Source organism: Sturnira hondurensis, unplaced genomic scaffold, assembly GCF_014824575.4.
Source record: "Sturnira hondurensis isolate 20B ecotype Veracruz unplaced genomic scaffold, ASM1482457v3 Scaffold0004257, whole genome shotgun sequence".
NCBI classification, from domain to species: domain Eukaryota; kingdom Metazoa; phylum Chordata; class Mammalia; order Chiroptera; family Phyllostomidae; genus Sturnira; species Sturnira hondurensis.
In genome coordinates this window covers 426,937-444,181 of record NW_028076888.1, presented here as the reverse complement: position 1 = coordinate 444,181, position 17,245 = coordinate 426,937, and the positions used below count along the sequence as shown (strand labels likewise).

General features: G+C 54.9%; 1 protein-coding gene across 3 annotated transcripts in view; it reads left to right on the top strand.

Annotated features, from left to right (window-relative positions):
* The window catches only part of PAX7 (paired box 7), a 97,202-nt gene that overhangs the window by 37,214 nt on the left and 42,743 nt on the right, over positions 1 to 17,245 (top strand). For all 3 annotated transcript variants that reach the window (XM_037045065.1, XM_037045066.1, XM_037045064.1), the window contains exon 5: positions 12,952 to 13,151. In XM_037045065.1, coding sequence (XP_036900960.1) covers positions 12,952 to 13,151 — 200 coding nt within the window. The remainder of the gene's footprint in view (positions 1 to 12,951; positions 13,152 to 17,245) is intronic.

The following is a 17,245-nucleotide window of genomic DNA, read 5'->3' as shown; positions in this document are numbered from 1 at the left end:
TTTATTGATCAAAAAAAATTTTTTTTCAAAAACACATCAAACTAGAAAAGGTGTAAGCAGCAGGATCAAATTGAATTTTAACTCCTTTAAAAACCGGCTCCCTCCAGCAACCCCTTCGCAAAGATGTCTTTGCAGTGAGCTACGCTCTCAGTCCAGGGGGCCGGGGACTCCACGGGCGATGGAGGCTGCGGACGTCGTAGGGCGGGCCCCGCTCACACGCCTCGCTCGCATTTGGCCAGCCTCAGCGAGGACCAGACATCTGGATGCAGCCTGGGGAGTTCAGTGGGGTGCCTCTGTGTGGATTTACAGAGCGCCGATCCTCCGGACCTCTTGGAACGGTTCAGCTGGCTGGCTGGGGCTTTCGGCGTGGGGCCAGACGTCTGGCGTTGCATAAATAGGTCTTTAATGAGTTGATTGTGCAGGATGATCCTCGCACACTCACCAGTAACCACGTTGGTTCGAAGAGCAGACCGTCACAGGCGTCTGTCGGAGCATCGCAGTGGTTGCAAAGACCTGGGCGGATAGGAGGGGCAGTGCGTTCGTTCTGAGATGTGCATTCGTCCGTTCGTTCGTTCCACAAATGCATGTTGAGCTCTTCCCACGGGCCAAGTCCTCTTCTGGGCCTTGGGGATAAAGTAATGAACGAAAATCCTTGTCCTCCTGGAGAGGAAATACTGCCCCTTCAAATTATTCAAGCTGGGAGGCTGGAAGATGGGTCACGGAGGGGCAGGGGTCTGGTGTGGTCCCAGCCTTGAGCCTTTTGAAGTTCACTCTGCTGATACTGTGAGAGCTCTCTCCCCTTGCTAATACAGGGACACGTCAGGCTGCTAAATTAGAAGGGATGGGGGGTGGGGGAGGAAAAGAGGACCCAAGTAAGAGTCAGGTAGAGAGAAGGGGTGACAATAGGTGGGTTCAGAGGCTGGGGTCCACAGGGGGCAGGTTGGGCCTTGGGCAGGGCTCCAGGCATCCTGGGCCACGGCCTGTCAAGACTCTGATGACCCGGTCCCCGTGCAGGGTGCAGGAGCAGGGCCCACGGAGAAGGGCACTCCCTTCAGGCCCCCTGTGTCCATTCTGATCATCAGCACGGAGTTGCATGGTTTCCTCTCTCCGTAGAGCAGCGTTTTATTTTCTAGTTGTCGCTGTTTTTCTCAGAGTTCTCAAACCACGGCCCCCACGAGCAGGGAGCAGCTTTGCCTGGGAACTTGTGGGAGATCCACTTCTTAGACTCCACGTTCTGAATCAGCAGCTCCCACAGAGGCCCAGTGATCTGTGTCCCTCAGGGGGAAGCTCACGCTTTAGAGATGCTGGAGAGGCCACTGGATTTACCTAAAGAGCACGCGTTGGCTGTGGTGCCGGACCCACCTGGCCTTGAAGAGGGGCTTGGCCTCTTTGCCTCTGAGCAGGTCTCCGTGCCTTTCAAAGGTTCCCCAAAGAGCCCTGGGAGGGAGCCGCATGTGCTCCCCTGGGGTGATTGTGAGGGTGCCGTGAGTGGACACAGCGCCCGTGGAAGTCCCAGCACACGGTAGACCTGCAACAAGCTGTCTGTCACCGCTTCTTCCTTCTGTCACTGCCTTATGTGGTGGAAGCCACCCTGTGAAAGCAGACGGAAGTGTTCAACAGGGCAAGTGCTGAGCCACTTTGGAAGGTCAACCTCACCGACTCTGAGAGCGAGAGAGTCACAGAACCTTAGAGTCACAAAACCAGAAGAAGTTAGCCCCAAAGGACTATCAAGCCCCGCCCCCTATTTTTTCCAAGTCAGGAAACAGAGGCTCACAGAGGCCCGGGCACCTGGGCCAGGTGACACTGCGGTGTCAGAGCCATCCCTCTTGTGCCCGCCACTCCCTTCTGACTACACAGTGGCCTCCTTCTGTCTCTGTCCTGCCCTCGGAATTATTTCACACAGAGATGACAGTGAGGGAGGCCCAGATGAGCCCGTTGCTGCTTTTTGCAAATATCTTTTGAAGCTGGGCACCATACACACTTCGTTCTCTGCTCGGTCAGCCACAGCCGGTTCAGTACTCACACACGTGTTCAAAACTGTGTGTGGCGTGGATGGATTAATGTCTTAAAGGTGTTGCCCAAAATTTGAGTCTTTCTTTGGCTTCTTTTCCTCTTGGCGGTTTCTCTGGGGGACAGGAGCCTGGGCAGGGGGACCCCTGCCCTTGATGGGTGCGTGTGATGGCCTTCCCCCTGACCTACCAGCGTCCAGCTCCGGGACCTGGCTCAGGCCGGTGTCTGCTTCAGGACCAAGCTTTCCAGGGCTGCACGTCCGCCTGACATAATACGTAACAGTAATTAAGAAATAAGCCGCCTTGCCCAGCTTCGCAGCGATCATTTGGCTAAGTAACTACCATGGTCCAGTGCCTCAAAAATCACCATTAGAGTATGCTTCTTATGGCCATAAAATTTCTCGTTTTCTGCCTTTCATCAGCCTCCCCCTGCAATCTTCGCCTTGCTTTATTTATACATTCGTCCTCAAACAATGGCAATAAACTCTTTCCCAGAGTGTTGCAAATCAGAAATTTGTCCACATTTTTCCACCACCTTCCACTGTGGACCTGCTCTGCCTGGGAACGGCCCAGCCAGGCCAGCTGGAGAGGCTGGGCTGCGGTAGATTGATGGGGGCAGGACAGGGTGGGGTTGCTGGGGAGAGGGGGGGGGAGGGGGCAGCGGGGGAATGCACCATGAAAGGCCTCTGGCTGCCCGGCGACCAGCCGACCAGCCGGAGACACAGGGGCTGTGACTGGCGGAGGGGAAGCCTCCCTACCCTCTTCCCCTAAGAAAAGAGAAAGGGCCTGGGGGCTCCTGGGAAGCAGGCTTGGGCCCAGGCAGAATGTAAGGGTGAGAAACCCCACCTTGCCTGTCCCCACAGGAGTCAGAATATGTCAGGGTGTCCTGTAGCCTGCACGGCACCTCCAGTTTAGAATCCCAGTCCCCTCTGGAGCGCCTCACCACCCGCATCAATCAATCATTCTTCCATGGAGCCTTTGCCGACCACCCCGCTGTGTGCCGGGAGCGGTCCTGGGCTCTGCAGTGTGCAGTAGTAAAGGAGTTTGCTGCAACCCAGACCGCCTCCTCAGGGTTCTTCTTGGAGATCCAGGAGGACCTCTCATTTTTAGGGATGAGGAAAATGGAGTCCAGAGAGGGGTTTAGACTTGCCCAAGGTCACACAGCAAGTTGAAGGCAAAGTCAGAGACAAACCTCAGGGTTCTAATCTGGAGCCGCTTAGTCTTTTCAGCCAGTCTCCAAGCCCCCTGGGAACCCTCCCCTGGACAAGGTAATAATCCTGTCAGTTTTTAAAGATCCTTTTTTCTTCTTTTTATTGATTCTAAAGAGAGGGGAAGGGATGGAGACAGAGAAGGAGAGAAACATTCATGTGAGAGAGAAACATTGATCAGTTGTGTCTTGTACCCACCCGACTGGGGACTGAGCCTGCAACCCAGGCATGTGCCCTGACTGGGAATCACACTGGTGACTTTCTGCTTTGTGGGATGATGCCCAACCCACTGAATCACACTGGCCAAGGGCAATGGTCCTATCATTTGGCTGGGGTGCTGGGTACCTGTAGCCGGTTTGTGGGCGGGGGGGGCGGGTACTTCAGCAATGACCATTTGCCTGTTAACCTGGAATGACCGGAGGCAGCAGTAGGTGGAGAAGTAACCCAGCTGATGGCATTGGTGTTGATGTGCAGGGCAGAAGACTGTTCCGTGTACTTCCAGGTAAAGCTTTTTGTTTCTAAGGCCTGGCCTCCTTTAAAGCCACACCTGCCAGTGGCAGGACAGCCTGGCTTGCTTTTCCAATGCTCCTGCTTGACTTTTGTACCTGCAGAGCCTGCAGCTCTGCCCACCTTTAAGAGAATGGGCAGATCCTGCCTCTTTAAAAGGGGCGGGATCTGAGATATCTGCTCTTCTAAGGGAGTGGAATTCACTGTCTGTAGTTGTTACGGGTGAGGGTTTTGGGGAGTCCTGCAGGTGCTTAGTAAACAGCTATTGGGCATGTGCCCCTCTGTGCACCCTGACCTGCAGCACGATGTAAGGATTCAGTTTTTTTTAAAGAAGGGTGGGGTAGGGGGAGGGGGAGGGATGGGTGGGAATTAGGTAGGTGGAAGTGACCCCCAAGGGACAGGAGTCAGTAGTTCTGAGACTGTGACTTTGGGGAAGCTTAAGTCAGCTCTTGTGTCTGTGATGACAGGGGCCACTGTTTCTTTTTGTAACTGGTGGCCGCAGTTCCTGTTGGAGACGGTTATTAAGAACCTTCTAGAAAGGTAACCTCAGAGCTCTTCCCAGTTACCCTGCCCTGGGGCAACACCCAGTTATAATAGAAGAAATGTAGTCTTCATGTTCAAGAACCCTCCAGTCTTTCTTACTGTGATGGCACCACCTCGATGCCAGGGTGTCCCCAGCTTGATGGGGGGAACCAGGTCCTCACACTCCGTATGTTCAAATGAACCTTTCCAAACTGGACGATAAGGTGCATTTGGAAAACAGGACGTCCGCACTGAAAGTTAATGGTCAGTCTGCAGCAGGAGTCGATGGCAGGGGTTCAAAGTTTGGCACCGGTGGCAAGTGCCACAGGGTTTCAAGGAGCACTCTCCGGGTGTGACACCGTCCTGGAGAGCGTCCTGGGCTTGGTGGACATGGAGTCCAGATTTGAAGGGCAGGGGACGTGAGACAGTAGGAAAGCACGTGAGGGCATCATCCCAGGCCACAGCAGGGAGACAGGCCTGGAAGTGACCTTCAGGGACAGGCACATTCGGGCCACTTGCCGGGTTTCTCTGTCACTCTGACGTTGAGTTAGTTAACCCTGTTGAACCTCAGTTTCCTCACATGTAAACTGCAGCTAATAATAATACTCACTGGTAACGAATGATACTTGCCTCTTAGGTGAGAGTGGAAAACCATGGCTTGCTATACAAAAGGCACGCATAAGTTCAAAATTCACTAGTAGCTATTTTTGTTTCTTCTCCTGAGACCTTCACACCCAGTGCTGCAGGAAGAGACTTTGTGTGATCACAGAGCCCAGGCTTCGGGGTACAGTGAGCCCAGGTGTAAGGCCCTCCTCGGGGCTGAGCCCGGAGGCAGAGGCAGGGGGCTCAGTGGATGCAGGGAGGCAGGACCCTGAAGCCACTTTCCGTCCCTCCTCCTTTGACAACTTTCCAACCGGCTGCAGCCGCACCCCCCCCCCCCCCAGGGCTCCTCGAAGAGGCAGGGAGCTGTGGGGGCGGGGAGGGGGAGGGTCCGAGCAGGCTTGACTTCTCAGGCATATGGTCCTTTCACAGTGGCTTTGTGGGGCGCTGATGGGTGGCCGAGCTGCCTTTTCTTGCCATGCCGGGCAGCTTCATCTGGCCACGGGGCCCCTGCTGCTGCTCTTTCCCCTTCGCTGACTTTGAGGCCTCGCCCCAGGCCTCTCCAGGCCCAGCTCCCCGAGGTCTGTCTCCCTCTTCGGGCCCTTGGCACCTGCCAGCGTTCACGTGCAGGACTTAGCTGAGACTCAGGCCCCCTCTCTCTGTGAGCACCACCTACCGCACACCTGGGACAGCTTTCCCCGGGCACGGGATTGGACGTGGGGCCTGTGGACGTGGGGCTGGGCTTGTGCCGAGTCCCCGCCATGGTGAAGAAGGGAGGGGTGACAAAGGGTTTCATGTGTCCGTGCGTGCATCTGTTCCTTCCCTTTGCACTTCGTGCCAGACGGACGAGCTTGCCTCTAGGAGCTACAAAGGTAGTTCCGTTCACATCGTATGCAGGCACCAGTAATGACAACAGCAATCGTAGCAGCGATCGTCATCATAGCTAACGTACTGTGTATTGAGAACTGTGGACTGACTCACCAGGTACCTGGTACTGTTCTAAGTCCCTGTTTTTCAGTGAATCGCTTAATTTTCATGCGTGAGGACTCTATGCGGTGAGCACTGTTATTTCCCTCACTATACAGATGAGGACACTGCAGCCCAGAGGGTGGCGTAACCAAGTGGGTATGGGTGTGGCGAGTAGGCTGTGATAATTGCATCAGAGACATCACTTTGCATTCCTCGAGGGTCCCATTCACTCACCCACACCGACACCCCGAGAACTAGGCGGATGGCAGTTCTCAGTCCCAGAACCGTATTATCCTGTTAGCGCAGAAGCCACGGTCAGGTTCAGAGTCAAACGAAGGTAGGGGTGGGGGTTGCTAAATCCGGATGTGTTAGATGGGGACTTCCTGGAGAAGAAAAAGTTTTTGTCAAATTTAGGTTGTAAGCGAAGTGAGCGTTTCATCCTGGCTTTCCAGAAGGACATCCCCCCTTCTTTTCTCTCCTTGAGCTGGGACAGCGACACGGGGACAGTGACTCCTCTCGGAGACTGAGGGACAGCACAGGATTGGAGGTTAGACAGGACCAATTTGGAGTCCCACCTTGCCTATGCCTCTGGTCCCCAGCTGAGTCCCAGTGATGCAAGCACCTCAGACCCCGAGAGAGGATGATGCCATCAGGGAAGGCTTCCTGGAGGGGGTGATCCACAGCTGAGTCAGAAAGGATGAGCATTAACAGAAGAGCCAAGAAATCAAGAGGAGTCCGAGACTCAGAAGGGAAGCAATGGAAGAGTTAGGGAAGACCACCAGGAGCAGAGACATATCATTAGAGACCAAGGCTAAGACCACCCCCACCCAACACGCCTAGGTACGGAATTACTAAGTGCAGATGTGAGAGCTGGAGGGTGAAGAAGGCTGCTGGGGGAATGCGGGTTCACGTGCGGTAGGTCCTGGTGGGGAGTTCTACCGAAGCCCTGGAGCTTGGGAAAGACAAGCAGGTGGGTCCCAGAGCAAATGAAGCCCGAAATGTCGCTGGAGGCAACAGTGACAAAAAACTGTCCTAAGCTGGGCGCATCCTGAGAAGGCAGGGTTCTTTGGAAAAGACAACAATGTTGGGACAATAGAAGTCAGGGGAAAAAGGGAAGACCAAACACGAGATGGATTTTCAAAGAGGAAGTCATAGGCAAGGGTCTATAGGAGCTGAGCCGGGCCATTGAGGATGGGACATTGTGGATGTCACTCATTCATTCACGGGGCCGTCAGGAGTTGGGCTGCCTCAAACGACACGTAACATGCCCATGTCTGCTGAGCATCCCCTTGTCTGTGTCGCTGGTTCGTGTGTTTTAATAGACTCATTCATTCATTCGGTTAACAAATGTTGGAGTGCCCGCCTTGCTCCCAGCACTGGAGATGCAGCGGCGAACAAAAAAAACGAACACAGTTGTCCTCGGGAGCTTGTGCGGTAGTGATGGCCAGGACAGCAGGGCACAGGGAGTTAGGGACAATAACACAGAACATTGAGCGTGTGTGATTGTGAGACATGCTGTGGAAAAATGCAAAGCAAGGAAGGTGGGCAGGGGGAGCCCTAATATCATTCATACCTTACACACGTGGAATCCACAGCACCCAGGCAAACTGCGTCTGGAGCCTGTGCTTCTCAGTGACCCACTCGGCTTGGCCTGGCCAGCTGAGAAGGGTGGGCCACAGGGATTGGGGAGGGTGCCCGGGGGGAGGGGAGGACACGGCCTATGCAAAGGTCTGCATTTGCTGGGGTTGCTGGAGCGCAGGGGGAGAGGGAGAGGACGGACTCTCGGGTAGGTAGAGGGGAGGCTAACAGGGACCCCGAATCTCCTGGCTTTGGTTCTGAGCTGGCTGCCTGTGAGGAGTGAAGGTTGAGGAAAGGGCCATTAGGGACAAGTGCCAGGCCTGGGTGGCGGTGCTGGGATGGGCACCCAAGGAAAGTTCGAGCAGAGGAGGTGAACAGGAGCAGGTCACTTCCAGGGAGGTCTGAGCTGGGGTCAGAGCCCCACCCTCCGCCTGATCCCCGGCCACCCAGCCCTTGCGTGAGGCCGGCTCCCACAGACATTGCCCAGGTGCACGCACCACGCACTGGTTACAGCTGAGCAGTCCCAGCAGCGGGGCTGGGGGAGCTCCCGCCAGGGCTCTCTGGCCCCCAGCTGAGCCGTAAATGACTTTTCCATTTTCTGAGACCTGCGCCCAAGCCTGTTTGGTATTCAGGGACACCCGGCCCACACTCGCCAGCTCCCGGCTCTGCCCGAATTACTTGATTAAAACGCATATCAACTATTATGTGATTCATTTCTCTGCTGCGGCTCCTGGCCGGCCTACGTTAAACTGTAATAAAGGCTGGGCAGGGAGGCGGCGTGGATGGGAGCACAGGACCCGGGGCGGGAGGGTGTCTCTTTGGGGGCGAGGGGTTCTGAGAGAAGGGCCCCATATCTCAAGGCCATTGCTGGCTTCCCCTGATCTAGAATTTCTGACAAGGATTTGGAGACGGGTCAGCTCCCTCCTGCAGCTCCAGAAATCATGACCATCTTCTCCTTTGGCAAAGGGTGACGAGGGAAGGTTTGAGGGGTGGGGATGGAGAACAAGCCCCCTTGGTTTTCATGATCAGAGATGGAATTCTCCATTCCCCAGGAATCCAATGAAGCAAAGCTGACTGTCGCTGAGCTGGGTGTCCAGAGTCCTGGGTTTTCTTCCCAGGCTCACTCCCCCGGGATTCCACCGAACATCTGTAAAATGGGGCTTGTTCCTGCCCACATGGCCCTCCGGGGTTACTAGGAGAAACAGTGTTAACGCAGTGAAGGGGCTTGCAAACTGCAGAGTGCGTGCACAGGTTCAAGGTGAGGATTATTGCAAGCTGTCGGCGTTCAAAGGGAAGTTTGTAAGCATCCCACTAAGCCCTACTTACCCTAGAAGCCCTAACAGAGCCCCTCCCGGGTACTGGGCACAGTCTCAGGTGCAAGGAGACTACCTGCTGCAAGGGGGCCCAGAGACCACACACAGGCGAGTTCAGTGTTTCCGAATGAGCTTTGAGAGCCCAGAGTATGGGCACTGCAGCCTGGCTGAGCCCAGGAAGTCTTGCTGGGGGACCCCCACCCCGCCTCACCCCCCTGGCCCCGAGCTGAGTTCTGCTGGCTGAGCAGGAGTGCTCCTGGTGAGAGCGGCGGGGTGGGGGTGGGGGTGGGGGGCATCCCCGCCCCTCAAACTCTGGAAGGTGTGCGATAGCGTGGCTTGGTCATTTAGGGAAGCTGAAAGCTGGGGAACCACGTGGAGTGGCAGGGGTTGGACACACAGTTGGACACACAGTCAGGGCCCATGGGGTGGGGCGGACTAGGGTAACTCAGCTTCCTGAGCCAGTGGCTGATGGGCTTTAAAGTGGGGGCGGGGCAGAGGCTGGGGCAGTGGCTGGAGAGCTGCCCCCAGCCCCACACTGTGCACTTCAGCCACCTGGGGAGGGGGGGGGGGCTGGACTCTGCCCCAGACAGGCCTCATTCCTGCCCACCCTTTAGCTTCGACAAACCTTAAGGTTTGACAAATGGAAGGACTTCGTCACCCCTCCAGTCCCTCATTCTGGGGTTCCCTCAAGTCACGCGTTTTACACCTGCTCCAGCCCCAATGCCTCTGGAAGCCACGCTTCCCTCATCCGCCTGGGAACTTCCCAGAACAGGCGGTGATACCTCCCTCTTCCATCAGATCGGGAGCTTGCTAAGACGGAGGCTGTTTTCCCCCATAAGATTGGAAGGGCCCACAGCAGGACTGATCTTCTTCCTTGCTCTGTATCAGACCCCCCCACATCCCTAAGAGGAGAGAAGATCCAGGAACCCAGAGAGAGGCCCCCTCACCATCTCCCTCTCCCCTGGGGCTCTCTCCACACCAGCACGAGCTCTGTCCCACCTCCCCGGCATCTTTCCATCTCACAGCTGCTTGAGAGCAGGAGGGCAGGAATGCAGCTGGCCGGGATGCTGGCCCCCTACACCCAGCCTCTGTTTAATGAATGCGCTCCCATGTCCACTCTCCCCACGTGCCCCTCCCGGTACCAGCTGCCCAGGCTTCCGCTGCACAGAAGACTCAGCCCCAGCCATCAGGGCTTCTCTGCAACCAGGTTCACCTAATCCCGCCGATGAATCTAACTCTGAGACCAACGGGTTCTGGAAGGGGTGGGAGAGCGCCATTGGGGAAACCGAAGCCAGGGCGGTGCGGTGGCATCAGGGTTCTTTGTGAGCAAGCCCCTGTCACTCATGCTGCTTTGGTCCCGACACCCCCCTCTTCTGCCATCACCCTTCGTGTGCCCTTTACAGGTTCCAAAGCACTCCCACAGCCTGCATTTCATTTCATTCCCACAGCAGTCCATTGAGACATGCAGGCATGTACCATTCGCTTCATTTTTACGACTGAGAAATCCGAGGCCCAGAGAGGGAAAGCAACTTGTCCAAGGCCACGCAGCGAGGGAAACACAGAACCCAGAATCCAGGTGTCAGGCCTCCCAGACCAGGACTGTTGACTAGACCAGAGCTGCCCCAGGGGCCCCCAGACTTCCTCCCAGTCTGTCCTCCCTCCCCTTCCTTCTCCAGCAGCGAGTGTGGGCTTACTGGCTGTGTGGCCTCCATCGAGTTAACTGAACCTCTCTGAGGCTTGTTTTCCCTCTTCTTAAAAGAGCCAATACCCCAGACCGGTTGTGAGGCTGGCACCAACCTAGAAGGATCTCTTTCCCTGGGCTGGGGCAGTGAGGAAGCGAGAGATCTTTTTCAGGGGCTTGAAGTGATGCAGTCCAGTTCTCCTTCGATCCCCTTCGACCTCTGGCTAGTGGGACAGAGCCTTGCTGTCCCCACACAGCATCGAGAGTTGTTATGGCAACCGCCAACATCCTATCCCTTCAAACAGTAGAGGGCTGTGGGCCCAGCTTTGCCTTCCCCAGTCTGGGTTTTGGGCTGGGCATCTCTTTTGGCCCATAGATTCCCCGATGGGTGCTGAACCAGGGGTGGGAGGAGCAAGGAGGAGAAGAGGAAGTAGAATCAGTACTCCATAATGATTCTGGAAAGCTGCACGTGATTTGGGGGGCAAGGGCATTGGATGCTTGTGGGGCCTGAGTGGGCGCTGGCTGAGGCTGGTGCCCTGAATTTACCCTGCAGCCCCCAGGTTGCTAACTGCATTCACGCTTTTGGTTGCAGCCCAATAGCCTGTTCTAGTATTTCCCTGATGTTTTACATTATACAAAAGCACCTTCGCAGACTGAATTCAAGGAAACGAATGCTCTTGTAAGTGGAAAATGAGTATCATGTCCTATAAGTAGATGGGAACCATGAAAACAATGGTGTTAATTCTGCCTAGAAGCTACTGCATACAGAAAGCTCTGAGCTCGGGGCTGGGCCTCTCTCCTTATTGAGAAGGGAGAACCACAGTGTTAAATTTGTGCTGGCCTGTAGGGTAGCCACCAGCCACACGTGGCTAAGTAAATTCAAATTAAAGCAAAATCACGTAAAAATATTCAGTTCTTCAGCTGCACTAGACACGCCTCCAGGACTCCTTGCCACATGGGGCTGATACTTCCACCATGTCGCACCGCGCAGGCCCAGAACACGGCCATCGTCTCAGAAAGGCCTGGTGGACAGCGTTGCTCTGGACAGAACTGAGGCTTAATCAGATTGGGGTTTTTCCTGGGACAGGGCACGTGTCTCCTCCCCAGTCTGAGCACAGTTGCTGCCCATAGGTTTGGCCCCGACAACCCCAACCTCCCTCTCGCTCAGCGCCTGTCTGGGCTCGAGGGCGCCCACTGGAGGAGGGACGCTGGTGCTCTGTCCGTCAGCAGCGGGCTGCCGCCCCCCTCCTTCCTGCCCGCCAGTCCTTGCCGCCTCCTTCCGGGGCCCCAAGGGCTCGCTCTCCTCATCACTGTCAGAAAACTGAGGTTAGGCTGTGAGTTTCAGGAAATGAATCCTTGCGATTAGTTGTCTTTGGCTCAGAGCCCCAGACGTGCTGGGGAAGGTGCCCAGGGTGCCAGCTGTGCCCAACATGGCCTCCTTGTGGTGCTGCGTTGCTGGGCAGCCGGGAAAGGGTGGATGGGGGCATTGGATTCAACTCCAGCCTCCACCTTTGGGGACCAGGCAGGCAACGATGAGGGGAGGGCCCCTTGCCTTTGGTTCCCTTTTTGTCACAATCAGGGACAGCCTGGCAGTGACCAATTACAATCAGATGTGACTGTCCAATAGTCAAGGCAGCAGGAGGGACGGGGACTCGGGTAGAGGGGCACTGCCCCAAACTGGATGAGTTCCCAGCTGTGGATGCAGCCTGGTGGTAACAGGACCCATCGTGCCTTTCAGCACGCCGGGACTTTGCACATGCTCTTCCCCCTTCCTGGAATGCCTTTCCTTTCACCTCCGAGTGACATCCAGGCTGTATTTGGTTATAGGGGGGTGGGGGGGAGATTGTCCCTTGTGGGAAGGGCCTAGGCCTGCTCATGTAGCCAACACGAAAAGAATGGGGGTGGGCACAGGACGCCGTTACGTTTGCCCCCTCCGTCCCCTCTTCCCTCCCTTCCGTCATTTTGCAGTCTTTTCCCCAAATGCAGTAGTGTCTTCATGTAAAAAATACTAAACTGTGAACGAGTACAAAGGAGGAAACACAAGTTCTGCCACCCTGAGGTTAACGTCTGTTAATCTTTTCACTGTAATGTGTCATAATGTACCGTCCCCACTTTTTCTAAATGTGGGATTGGCCTCTGCACCCCAGTCTGTACCTAGCCTTGTTCCTAAAGTCAGCGTTATTGAAGTACAGTTAACATGCCGGAAAATTCTCTCTTTTTGGAGGATATAGTTCTAGAAATTTTAGCAAATGTTTTTTCTAAATTATGAAACCGACCCCTGACTCTGGTTCACAGATGCCCTTCTGTGTCCGTGGAAATAACCTAAATAAATGCCCACCTATAGGGGATTTTTTTTTTCTTTAAGGAATGTTGTACCTTGAAGTACTTAACCAGTCCCCTGGGGCTGGGCATGGAGGTTGCTCTCCACTCTTCCCTCTGATAAACGGTGCCTTGTGCTCCCCTGCGACCTGATCCTTGGTGCAGCAGTGGGCCCGAAGGTGGGCACAGAGCACCCCTCCATCTCACCAGGCCCTCCCCTCCTCCTCCCTCTCGCCTGGCTGTAGGGAACCGGCTGGACGAGGGCTCAGACGTGGAGTCGGAACCTGACCTGCCTCTGAAGCGCAAGCAGCGCCGCAGTCGGACCACGTTCACGGCCGAGCAGCTGGAGGAGCTGGAGAAGGCCTTTGAGCGGACGCACTACCCGGACATCTACACCCGCGAGGAGCTGGCACAGAGGACCAAGCTGACTGAGGCGCGTGTCCAGGTGAGCAGGCGTCCCAGGGGTTGGCACCACGGGCATAATCCAGGGGCAGGAATTGAGAAGGTGGGGTGGCCAGGGCCTGGGAGGTTCCCTGGGCCCCCGGGGAGTTGGGCACCCGGTGGTCTGAGGACTGTGCAAACAAGTAATGCCAGCGGCAATCGATGCCAAGTAAGCGAATTTGGCCAATGGAGTGGCGGGCAGCCCGAGGGAAGCCAGGGGCTGCAGTGGGGACTGGTGGATTGTGTTCATCTGTCCAGGCAACGAGCACCTCCAAAAAAAAGATAAAAGGAGGGATGGAGAGAGACATGGAGAGGAAGAGAAGAAGAAGTCAAGGGAAGGAGGGAGGGAGGAAGGAAGGAAGGAAAAAAGGGAAGATGGAAGGGAAGCAGTAAGGACGGGGGCGCAGTAGTTCAGCCAGGAAGAGAGGGCTCAGGGAGTATAAAACCCTTCACACCTCTGATGAGGGGCGGAAGTCGTTCAGAGGAAAATTTCTGAACAGGCTTAGCTTCCTAAGATGGGTAATGAGTTTCCCCTTATGGGAAGCATGCAGGCAGACTGGGCAGTCCTGTTGTTCCTGGTGGGTTAGAAGCATCAGAGGGAGAGTGGCCAGACCTTGAACACCCCTCCGCACATACACCCTCAACTGTGAGGCTCCTAACCGGTGGGGGTGGGGAGGGAGGGTACAGGCGGGGCAGAGCCTGCCTGTCTTCCAGGCTGACCGTGGGGGAGGGGCTTGCCTCCCCTCCCCAGGCTGTGCTCTCAGAGGGCTGCAGTTCTCTCTGAGTGCAGACAGGGCCTCGGGACGGCTGGGAAGGACCCAGGCTGGGTGCTGGAGGAGGAAGATCACGATAAAGAGCTGTAGAGGGAACCAGCTCCTGGCCTGCCTTCTCCCTGAAAGAGGGAGGCAGGTAGAGGGGCCGCCCCAGACTGCTCATGGGGGCACTTCTGCCCAAGGTTAGCCAGCCCTTGTCAGGCACCCACCCTCTGCAGTCCCAAGGCCTGTTGTGCATGAACCTGGTGGAACCTCAGGCCACCTCGTCAGAGTCAGTGTGGTCCCGTCCCAGGCCACGGGTGCGGAATCTGAGGCTCAGAGTTGTGATAGGCCCAGAGGCGCAGAGCTGAGTAGGGGCTGAGTGGGCCTGGAACTCAGGCCTGGTGAGTACCAAAGCCCCGGTTCCATTCAGGAACAAGAAGCTGACTCAGAGCCTAGAATTTAAAAGCAGTGGAGAAAGTTCTGGAAGCAAAGCAACATTTAACTACTCCAGAAATGAACGCACCTCCCTCCGTCCTCCCCACCCCCACTTCTGGAGTGGGGGGCCCTGGGCTGCCTTTGACAGACACCCCCGGTGGGGGTGGGCAGCAGCAGCAGACAGCTCATCTCACCCCCTCCCCTCCTCTCAGGGGTGACACCCGAGCCTGCCCCCGCTGGCCTCCCTCCTGCTCTGATCCTGCTGCAGCTGTTCTCCCGGGCACATTCCTGGGTGCTTTCTCATTCCCACGTCTGGGGGCCTCGGCTGCTTCCCACCACCTTGAAGCCTGACTGCTCCTTGTAAAATTTCCTGGCTGTCAGGGCAGTGCTTTTATTGGCCCAGGGGACCCAGAAGCAGGTGTCACTCAAGGTCCAAGGAGGGAGGGGGGCTGGGATGAGGGGCAACCTCGAGGGCCCCGACCAACCCACAGGGAGGGGGCAGCCAGGGCAGACATCTTCCACATGCTGATGCCCCCCTCAGACTCTGGCTCCCCCAGGGCGGGGCTGGGTCTTCCCCCCATAGCCTGAAAGCTTTCCCTGCAGAGGGAAAAACAATAAATGCTGATTTTTAAAAAAGAGTGAACTGAAGGTAACCCCCCAAACAATGGAGACAGGAATGACACAGCATTTAGCCTGGAGAAGAGGAGACTTGGAGAACATGGCTGCTTTGAGAGGTCTCAAGGGTGGGACCAGGGACGCCAGGGGGATGTCCCAAGCCCCATGTGATGTTCTGCAGAAAGGAGGGCGCAGGACTGGGAGCCACGGGTTTCAGCTCCTGTGGGTTCCTGCCTCTAATCAGCGGTGTCACCTTTAACAGGACAGTTTCTTTTCCTGAGACTTAATTTTTCATTTATAAATAAAGGAATCAAGCTAAATGGTCACTAAGGCCCCTTAAAGAGCTAGGATCCTTATTACAATCAAGGCTGCCTCATGAGATGATGAGATCCCCGTTGCGAGAAGCATTCAAGCAAAAGTGCAACATTTAGTGTGTCAGAAACCTGGAGAGAGGGTTTCTGCTGTGGACAGTGTGGCAGGGACCCTGAGGCCACCTGAGCACTGCTTAGGTTTTATGCGTCTGTACTTTTGAAGTCTTGGCCTCTGATTCTGAGTCTGTAGTTCAGGGATTTTGCAATCCTATGCCACTTTCTGAGCTTAAATTTTATGTTGCAATGGCAGTTTACATTCAGCATTATTTTGTATCAGTTTCAGGTATACAGCATAGTGGTTAGATAATCATATACCTTACAAAATACTTCCCCGGTATTTCTTGTACCCACCTGGCACCATACATAGTTATTACAATATTATTGGCTATATTTTCTGTGCTGAACTTTACATCCTTGTGACTGTTTTGCACCAAATTGTGCTTCTTAATCCCTTCCCCTTTATCAGCCATCCCCCCCAAACCTCCTCCCTTCTGGCAATCAATTTTATTTCTATGCCATCTTTTCTCCGTGGCCCCGGGAGAGGGGTGGGTTGGTGGGGTGGTTCGGAGTAGTCTCAGAGACAGATGCCCAGGTGTGAATTCCAGCTTCATCAGTTCCTCCTTTCATTGTCAGTTTCCTCATCTGCCACATGGCAAGGATGGGATCTGAGGATTAAATGATGGCGTGGAAACACACACATACACACACCAAGCTGAAAAGTGGCCGGCACACGGAAGTGCCACAATGGGGGGTGGGGGCTGTCATTATTATTAAAACTCCATCTGTTCTCAATGGTTCCCTTTCTGGCCACCCTTGAAACTCCAGGTTCATTCATCCAGCACTCATTTATTGAGCACCTACTATGTGCCAGAGACTGGTCTAGGCACCGGGGATTCAGCAGACAGAAATCTGTAGTCACAGAGCTGATATTCAATAAACAACCATTAGGCAAACATGTGTCGGGTGGAGTTCATGATTCAAGTGTGTTGCCTCCCTCTGGCTCCCCTCCAGCCCCACTTGGGAAACCGGCAGGGGGTTCCGTGGCACCACCAGTGGCACAGATACCCCTGTCTCAGCCTGCAGAAAGCCCGCGCCACAGTGAAGGGTGGCAAGAGGGGTGTAGGGCAGGAGGACACATGCCCAGGGACCAGTAACTATTTCTGCAGGAATCTTAATTTTTAAACAGCAGAGGGTGGACCGCAGTCTTGCACACCCCTTCCGTGGAGGTAAACAAATACCGTGTCCAGCTGCCAGGAACGCTGCACCTGCGATTCTTCTAGAAGCAGAGGCCCCCCCTGAACTGAATCTCATTTTATTTTATTTTATTTTTTTAAGATTTTATTTATTCATCTTTAGAGAGGAAGGGAAGGAGAGAAATATCAATGTATGGTTGCCTCTCGTGAGTCCCCTGCTGGGAACTGGCCTACAACCCAGGCATGTGCCCTGACTGGGAATCGAACCCCAATCGTGTGGTTCGCAGGCCTGTGCTCAATCCACTGAGCTACACCAGTCAGGGCTGAATCTCATTTTAGAGGAACTCACTAATTAGCAACTTAAACCAAACTTTTCACAATACTAGATAATACATATAATGCACTTTTTATGTGCCAGGCATGATGCTCAACACTTTATATACATTATTTTTTTCATCCTCACCATAACCCTCAGAGGGAAGGAGGTATGATTAGTGTCTCCATTCAGCAGTGAGAAACCTGAAATTTAACCAAGAAGTAGCTTCCTGAACACGCAGTCCATAGGCAAGTGCGCTAGAACTTGAACCCAAGTCTGCTCAGCATGTTCTTTTCATCTGTGCTGCATTGGAAACAGGTCCAGATAAAATATTCAACCCGGTAACCAGATGCTTCCTACGGCGTCTGCTCCCAGTGCTAGGTGAGGAGGGAAAGATCGAAAGTGAGCAGGGA